This window comes from Felis catus, chromosome B2 (genome assembly GCF_018350175.1).
Source record: "Felis catus isolate Fca126 chromosome B2, F.catus_Fca126_mat1.0, whole genome shotgun sequence".
In the NCBI taxonomy this organism is placed as follows: domain Eukaryota; kingdom Metazoa; phylum Chordata; class Mammalia; order Carnivora; family Felidae; genus Felis; species Felis catus.
Window position 1 is genome coordinate 22487350 of NC_058372.1, and position 9724 is coordinate 22497073.

The 9724-nt window shown below is 39.2% G+C and overlaps 1 protein-coding gene across 2 annotated transcripts in view; it reads left to right on the forward strand.

The window, feature by feature from the left end:
* The window catches only part of F13A1 (coagulation factor XIII A chain), a 251473-nt gene extending 243044 nt beyond the window's left edge, over nucleotides 1–8429 (forward strand). For both annotated transcript variants that reach the window (XM_019830279.2, XM_045057168.1), the window contains exon 15: nucleotides 7081–8429. In XM_019830279.2, coding sequence (XP_019685838.1) covers nucleotides 7081–7312 — 232 coding nt within the window. In that variant the 3' untranslated portion in view covers nucleotides 7313–8429. The remainder of the gene's footprint in view (nucleotides 1–7080) is intronic.
* Nucleotides 8430–9724: the final 1295 nt, after the last annotated feature.

The following is a 9724-nucleotide window of genomic DNA, read 5'->3' on the forward strand; positions in this document are numbered from 1 at the left end:
GCGCGGAGCCTGGAGCCTGCTTCCCATTCTGTGTCTCCCTCTCTCTCTGCCCCTTCCCTGCTTGCTCTCTGTATCTCTCTGTCTCTCAAAAACAATAAACATTAAAAAAAATTTTTTTAAGAAATGTATAGTGAAATGTGATGTCTGGTAGTTGCTTCCAAATAAGCTGGAGTTGGTGGAGAGCATATGCATGCTACACATGCACTGGGGTTGGCTGACAGACGAAGGCTATCGTCTCTGGGTGGGGGGAGCACAAAGATGTGTTGTATGTTGCCTTTAGTTCGGTGCATGTTTGGAATTTTCCATACTAAAAGCTAAAGCAAATAAAAATACATGAATTTATAAAAATCAGTGGCAAAGGGCACCTGGATGATGCAGTCAGTTAAGTGTCCTACTCTTGATCTCAGCTCGGGTCATGATCTCATGGTTTGTGAGTTTGAGCCCCACATTGGGCTCTTGCTGATGGTGCAGATCCTGCTTCGGATTCTCTCTCTCTCTCTCTCTCTCTCTCACACACACACACACACACACACACACACAAATAACTAAATAAACTTAAAAATAATAAAAATAAAAATCAGTGGCAAACTTTAATCCACAAATAACAGGTAATATAATGTGAGAGGGAGATGCCCTACTTAATAACAACACAAAATGACTAAAATACCTAGAAAGTTGCTTATAAAATATAAAAGACTCTATAGAGAAAAAAGAGAAATTACAAAACTTGACTGAAAGTCATAGAAGAACTTAATCAATAGACATTATATGCTCCAAATGCCAACATTTAGAGATGTCACTTTCCCACATATTTATCTATAAATTTAATGCAACACCAATCTTTCAACAAGGTTTTCTTTAACTTGACTAATTAGTTATAAAGTTCCCCCAAATAAGAAAACATTAGAAAGCAATGAGGAAATTTTGTAGAAGAGTTCAGAAGAGAGGATCTTTACATTCCCAGTTAACAAAACATGCCCCAATACTGGAGAAATTAGAACAGTGCTATGCTGTTGCAGCCCAAACAAATCAATCACTGAAACAGAATAGAGATTTTGGAAACAGACATAGGCATTTATAAGAATTTATTATAGAGTAAGATGGCATTTCAAATCAGTGGGGAAAGGATAGAGTATTCAATAAGCACCTGCTAGGACAATTGAATCTCTTTTTGGAAACAGAAACAGAAGCAATGTTCAGATGAAACCTCATGAAAATAATTTTCAGACGTTAATATACAAATGTAAGAATTAAAACTATCAAAATATAAGAAACATGAGAAATTACTTTTCTACTTTTAAAATATGGAGAGCCTTTCTTAATTAGGACACAACCACTTCAGTAGAGTGATAGTTTCTAGGTGTAAGTAGGGAAAGAACTTCCAAAATGTAATGCTAATTTTTTTTAAAAAAAGATCCAGAATAGTGTGTATAATTTTCTACCTTTTGTATATAAAATAAGAAAGGATGGGCATCTATATTTGCATTTGTTTCTATACTCAAAAGTAACTCTGGAAAAATACACAATAATACACAATATACACAATACACACAAAATACACAATAAGGCACTAATAACAGAAGCGCCTGTCACAGCTGCAGAGTACGGGAACTGAATGGGGGGTGGGGGGGAAGAGCCCTGGAATAGGAAGATTTTTCACTCCACAACTTCGTTTCCTTTATTTTCTTTTCATTTTTTTTTTCATTTTCTTTAATTTTTGAATTATGTGAATGCCTCTTGCACTTATTTCAAAAGTGAGAGAAGTAAATACAGTGAGGAACTAAGGTATTTTCACAACAGATATCATAAAAAAACTGGATAGACAAATACAGAGGAGGAACTATTTGTCCTCTGGATGACCAAGTATTAAACTCCTTAATAGATATAAAGCTCTTTAAACTTAAAGAAGGGGGAAAAGGAAACACCTGGATAGAAAAAACAAACAAAATATATAAACAAGTGGGGTGGGGTATGGATGGGTCAGTCGTTTAAGCCTTAACTCTTGATTTCAGCTCAGGTCACGATTTGGGGTTCGTGGGATCAAGCCCCAGGTTGGGCTCTATGCTGACAGCTTGGGATTCTCTCCCTCTCTTTCGTCTCTCCCCCTTCTTATGCACTCTTTCTCAAAATAAACATTTAAAAAAAAGAAGTTAAGGGTTGATGGGGGGGTGGGAGGGAGGGGAGGGTGGGTGATGGGTATTGAGGAGGGCAACTTTTGGGATGAGCACTGGGTGTTGTATGGAAACCAATTTGACAATAAATTTCATATATTGAAAAAAATAAAAATAAAAAAATAAAAAAAAATTTAAAAACTTAAAAAAAATTAAAATTAAAATTAAAAAAAGAAGTTAAAAAATAAATAAATAAGCAATTGACTCCCCCCAAAAGGCAACCCCCGCAAATGCTCAAAGCCTTAGAAAAAATGTTGCTAAGATTTTGCTAGAGAAATGATGCTAAAATATTTCTGCCTTTCAAGTCAGCAGGATTGGTGACACCTAACATTGGTGAGGATGTGAAAAAGCAGTGGTGGCTATGTTGGTGGTGACAGAATCTGCTCGGATCTGTCTATATCAAAACTCTCCACTTAAGCTGCCCCTGCTAAAGCTGCTAATAACTCCCACACACTAAATTCAGGACCACTTTTCAGTATGTGTACTTCCTGCCACACCTTTCTGTCTTTGGCATGCAAGACACCATGGTTCCATTCATTCATTAAAAATATTGATATATTGGGGCCTCTGGGTGGCTCAGTTGATTCAGCACCCCACTCTTGATTTCAGCTCAGGTCATGATCTTGAGGTTGATGAGATCGAGCCCCTACATCGGGCACCACACTGACAGTGTGGGGTCTGCTTGGGGTTCTCTCTCCCTCTCTTTCTGCCCCTCCCCCACTCACACATATGTGCACACTTCCTCTCTCAAAATAAAGAAATAAACTTTTAAAAAATATTTACATATTTCCAGGAGTTGTGGAGATCCCTAGAAACAAAAAAGTGACCCAAACCAAACCTGGCCCATAACCACAGGGAGCTTCCTGTCTACACGTTTTCTCCATGCCCTGGCTCCTTCTCAGCTGCCTACAGAGGCCTCCACTAGCCTTTAAATTCTAGAGTTTCTCTGGCCTAAGCCTTCTCCTCTCATCTAGTGTCTCTGCTGGGGGTGTCTACTTCCTTAGTATCCAGTGCCCATTCTGCCTAATAAAGACCCCCCCCCTTCTTCCTGGTTTCATTTTTCAGTTTGTTACCCTCTTTTGCTGCAGTCCAGAAGCAGATGATTTTCAAGTCATCACAATATGTCAGAAGGCCAATACGAGCCGACACTATGTCACATGCCTATGTCATTCCCCTAACTTCACGTCCTTACATGGGCCTTTTATCATGTCACAGCATCACAAGAAGAAAGGTGAGAAGGGTACAGTAAGATATTTTGGGAGAGAGAGATCACATTCATATAACTTTCATCACAGTCTATTGTTATCATTCTTCTATTTTATTATTAGTGACTGTTGTTAATCTCTTGTGCCTAAATAAACTTTACCATAAGTGTGTATGTATGGTAAAAAAACATAGTATAGACTTTGGCCCTATCCATGGTCTCAGACATCCACTGTTGGTCTTGGAACATACACCCTGTGGATAACAGGGGACTACTGTACTCAGCCACTTCTCTGTACTCTAGATTCGTGAATTTTCACTTGGATGTTCCACAGGCACCACAAATTTGACAGTCAAAATGAACTCATGATTTACTGCCTCCTCCAGTGTGATCTGCCAATACTCCCTCGCTCAGCAAACAGAACTCCCTAAATTTAGCCCACCATGCCCGCCTCCAAGACATTCTCCACACCCGCCTCTTCCTCAAACCCATGATCAATCAAGAGTCAGGTTGTTCCTACTCCGCCTTGTAAACGGATCTTGAATCCATCCACTTCTCTCCTCCTCCACGCCATCTCCCTGGTTTAAGGCACCATCATCCCCACAGTGAAACTAGCAATAGTCTTGAGCCTTCCCAGATCTGTTCTTGCCCCTTTCCATCTATTCTTTGCACTGCAGCCACAGTGGTCTTTGGAATGTAGGTTTGATCATGTCAGTCCTCAGATTACATTCCTCCAATGGCTTCTCACTGCTCCTAGGGTAAAATCCAGACTAACCACCAGGCTCTGGAATAACTGGCCCCTGCCTGCCTCAGTGGCCTCCTCTCAAAACTACTCTTGCATGGCCGTGATTGAAAGGATATGGTAGATCTGTATGTATTGACACGGAGAATTATCTATGCTCACTATGCTCACCATTGGTGGGCACTGTATAATGTACAGAATTGTCGAATCATTATGTTGTACACCTGAAACTAATATAACATTCTGCCAACTATATGTCAATAATAAACATTTTTTAAAGTAGGTTACAGGCTGATCCTATTTTTAAAAATTTATATACATATACAAATATATATAAATATTATTCATATGTATGTATATATGTATCTATATATAAATGTGTATTTTTTAAAAGGCCTCAGAGTCTTCTTTTTTATTTTTTTATTTTAGAGAGCATGCACAGGGGAGGGAGAGGGGCAGAGGGAGGGAGAGAGAGAGAGAGAGAGAGAGAAAGAGAGAATCTTGAGCAGGCTCCACACCCACCTCAGAGCCCAATACAGGGCTCAATCCCATGACTCTGGGATTATGACATGAACTGATATCAAGAGTCAGAGGCTCAACTGACTGAACCACAAAGGCACCCCTAAATGTCTACTTAGATACATATATATACATACATACTTACATACATATACATCTGGAATGAGAGCCTCCAAATTGCTTTATTTGTAGGCTGTGCTTATGTAGAGAAGTCAACTTTCTTCATCATACACTTTGTCTTTAGATGATGCCATGCATATGGACTACTTTTTCTAATAAAAACAAAACACTTAATTCCACTTAAAAATTTACTTTGGGATTCTAAGTTGTGATTTTGTAGCCCATTGTTTGTTTTATCTGTTGACCTAAGGAAGAACACAGCAATAAGTAAAAAAAAACACAATGTCAGATGCATTTAGATCTTCTGGGCACGTGAGGGAGAGGGATGCTGTGAACATGCTTGGTAGTCACATGCCAACAGTCATTTCAGTCAAAGATAGACAAAATGATTAGCAATAAAATTATTCATAGGAATAAGAGTATGTTGAAAAACTGCTACATCCACATGTTGTGATTTTTGCATGAAACAATTTTGTTTGTTCTTATTCTGTAACAGCACATACTTTCTAGCTTGTTAATATTACTTACAGAGTGACAACCTAAAAGCATCAAGCCTCTTTTTAAAAGTTCAATTGTTTTTCCAAAATTAAGTAAGCCATATTTTCTTTGTAAAAGGACAAGTTTTGACATCTCCAAAAGGCTGATTCATTATTCACGTGATTATACAATATATTTTATGAATGCCATAAAAATTGTAATGTTATTTGCTTTATTTCTCTGCCACGCATGCCAGGGATACATCAAAATCCAGAAATATTCATGGCAGTGTGTGGTGCCTGTGAACACTAGCCAGCATGTGAGCACAGCAAGACGGGGAGAGGAGTTTAGGATGCTGCTGGTCTAACAGAGGTCAGAGCTATGCATTTGGCATCTTAGTCTTAGTAGCCATGCCATCGCTGACTTCTGGAAAGCCAAAATTCTATAGCCCTTTTGCCTCTACCCAAATATGGTTATAATGCCAACATTGCTACATCAAAGCAGTCACTTCAAAGATCTTCAAAAAGAAGACAGGTCAGAAAATTACCTACAGAGAGGTAAAAGGGTTGTTCTCAGAGAGGGTCCCTGGATCCAACCTTAGTGAGGCACCTGGTGTTGGACAGCTCCCTATAGACCGAGTAGAAAAGGCACCATAAATGTCTCATGCTCCAGATTCTGAGATCATTTGTCCACCTGTCAGAACATCCACAGTGATGACAATGATTGTCCTGATTGCTAATTACCATAAATCTTAAGTGATGTGACTTCAGAGCTTAGGAAGGGCACAGTCATTTTTTAAAATATCTGCTGGTATTAAAAATAAGTTTACGAAATAAACATAAACATTAAGCATGTGTTTTCTCACAGCTGTCTGTGTCATTTCTCAGCTAATACTCCATTCCTCCCAAAAATGTCATGGGCAATTGTTTTGTTACCAACACAATCTATTTCCTATCTCCTCTAGCTGCTTGTAACTCCTGAGAGAGAACGGCACAGGGAGAATATATTTTGTTTACTTGTGTGTGGTTGTTTTTAAAAATGAGGCCATTTCAAGCGGCGATGGTGGGGGGGGAGGGTTGTTTGCTTGGCGGGTTATTCATTTATGGGTTACTCTTGTGCCCTCTCTCAGCTCGCCTTCAACATGTGTGATGTGTATGAACAGTTAGCATCCCCCGGCAGCTCTCTCAAATCTGCTAATATATGGACTCCAGTCTGCAGCACCCTGTGGCAAATGCAAATAAAGAATCCCTAAAGTTAGTACTCAGTCTAAACACAGTCTAATTCTAGACTTCATTTGTGTCTTCCTCAGTCTCCACTCCCTACCTGACTCAGCTCTCTTTTAATGACCTCTGAACACTCCAAAATATTTTGATTGTTGGGGTAGGCTGGGCACAAGCAGGTCTGAGGTAGCACGGCATGGTCTGGTGCACAGTGCAGTGATGTTCCAGCCCTGGAACTCTGCTCAGCACCCACCCACAGGATCCTGTGAATCCTACCCAGCTGCAGCTCCCCACATCTTCAAGAAGGCCTCTTCTCCATATGGAGCCACTGGAAATATTCAGTCTCCTTGTACACAGACCCTTAAAACTCTAAATTCTGAACATTTCCCACATCTCCTGATCGCTGAAATATGATGGGTTCCTCTGAGACTGAAAGGAGGGGAAATTCTACCATCAGTATACCCTCCCGGAGGTGTTCATGGCAACAGCCAAAACACAAATCTCTCCCTCACTCCAGCCTACTTTCAGCCTCCTATGCACTGTCTGGACTAGCACTGCCACAATGATCTAAGCATATCTAGAATCGGCCTGGGTCACAGTTCACTTCCCCTCTTGTGTCTTTGGCAGTGGCAACAAAGAACAACCTGTTTCCTGTAAACTGCAGAAGATGGAAGAAAACATTACCTCCACAACCCTGGTTCATTCATACCCTCACCAGTGCAGGACGACTCGGCAAGAGCCCCTTGCAATCTTTCCATCTGAAGGGTACAGTGAGTGGAGCTATTGCCTGGTTTTTAAAAAAGTGTATAGTTTCAGCCACTCTATTTCCCAGTCTTCAGTTTCTTCATGTGCAAAATAAAATAGGTGAATTAGAAGGAATGCTTTGATATCATTTCCAGCACCAACCATACTGGAAGGTTCTGAGTGGAGATACTACATGTGGTAACAGGACCCATTTGGAGGAACCTATTGGCCATCATACAAACTGATCAAGTCAACTCAGTTTCTGCATTGATTCCAAACTCTCTAATACTTTGTAATAAGTAAACAATCTCTATTGTTCAATTTTTTTGCTACATATCTTTCATGCTAACAGATGTTCATAATTTCCAACCTGAAGCACTACAAAATCTTGATATTGTCAGAGGGAAAATACATTCAGTTTAGTTTAATCAACCTGAATATAGTCTTTGGAAAATCAGTTCTGTCATCTCTCCCTATGCCACCAGAATATCATATTCCAAGCATTATGGAAAATAGATAATTTACCGCATATAAGTTAAATTTGTACTTCGCCAGTGATATAGTTAGAACACTCTGGCATTCTGGACTTATGTTTTTAAGGCTACTTTTTGTTAATATTCTTTTCCTTAGTCAAATGTGAGGAACGATTAAACATTCATGAGAAACTCATTTTGATCCTTATAAACTGTTAAATCTTGATAAGTCTAATAACCTTAAAATCTAAAATACTAAAATAAGACCTGTCTTTTCCAAATGTGAACAAAGTACAAAAAGCAGGGGAAGAAAACCTGCCAAGCTTATAATGGGTCTGAAGACTCATGTCGGATGGGGCCCTTATAAGAAGAGCTCTGCAGAGAGGTCTTGGCTTTGTCCCATATGTGGGCATTGACCATATTCATATTCATATTCATATTCTAGTAAATTATGGCCTCATAATTGACCAGATCCACAATACTATCTATCTGACTTGGTTTTAGTATAAGTCTGATCCCAGAGAGGCCAGGCTTTTCTATACCTGTATCAGTCAGTCATTGACTGCAGAAGGTTATGTAGCAGGGAGGATAGGTATAACTTCCCAACATCTGTGGACAAGGGGCTCCTGTTAATGAAGGAGAAGGCTCCAGAAAAAGCTGCAGCTGTGTGCTGTTAGCAGACAACACAGGTTGGAGGCACCAGCCCAAGTAGAGATGATGTGGGCAGAGCACCACCAGCATCTACTCTGCAGATGCAACCAACAACTACTTCCAGTGCTGGGGTAATAGAGGTACAATTATTCCCAAAGCTGAATCAATATTGTATGCGAGTCATGGGAGAGCTGGAATACTTCATAGTTTGGAATTTTTAGAGGGAATGTTTTGGTTGTAGGAAGACTGAGTAACAATAAATTACCACCCTTACAAAATGTTGAATTCTTCCATTGGTTAATTGATTTCGAAAATGTGTATTGAATGCTTAATGTTTGCTAAGCTAAACTTCAGAGCTATCTAGATAAATATGCCTTGCTCCTGCCCTTAGGCTGCTCACCATCTAGAGATAAGGACAGGTCTGATTTTTCTAACTCCTGATGGATTCTCAAGCCCCTGCTTCTGACTACCCCATGTGCAATGCCTATCAAGTTGGGAGGCAGAGAGAAGTAGGAAAAGAATCTCCTAATAATTTAACCTATAAATACCAAATTTAGAGAGTTGACTGGGAAGAGAAAATGGGATGATTTCTGGGACTGAGTACATTGAACATCATTTTTTTTTTTGCATTCCAAGCAATTGGTATATTTTATGACTAATCTCATGAACTGCTACACTATGGTTTTGAAGAAGAAAAATAAGGTCATGTGCCAACTTGATATGTCTTATCTGCTGAGGCAAGGTAAAACTCTTATCTACATTTTTCTCTAAAATAAGAAAGATATATTATCACTATGGCTATCAAAGTGTCTGTGAATGCAGAAATGCTCATTATTTATATAGCAACATAAATGCATGCAGCAATTGACTATACATAGCAAGCACCTGCTGAACAAACAACTGCATCCCCAAACTGCTGAGAAGAGTACAATATAGAAGAATACAATGCAGGAAAAACATAATCTAGGCAACAGAAAGTAGTTTGTGGTCTTTATGAGCAGAAAGCTTCATAGAACAGATACCATTCTCTGTTTAAAATATTCAGTGATGAGACCTTATGCATTGTATTTGTAAAATATGCATTTGTCTTATCAGATCTATCATTTTTATGGACCTCAGGAAACCAATGAAACTATGTTTCAAAATAAGTTCATTGAGAATCAAAGTCAAAGAAATGGCAATGGTTTAGGGAAACGTAGTTGAGTTGTGGATAAAAAGACAAAATGTGCAAAAGCTAAAATAAACAAGTGGGACTACATCAAACCACAGAGCTTCTGGATAGCAAAGGAAACCATCAACAAAACGAAAAGGCAACTTGCTGAATGGGGGAAGATATTTGCAAAGCATACATCTGATAAGGGGTTAGTATTCAAAATATATAAAGAACTTACGCAACTTAATAT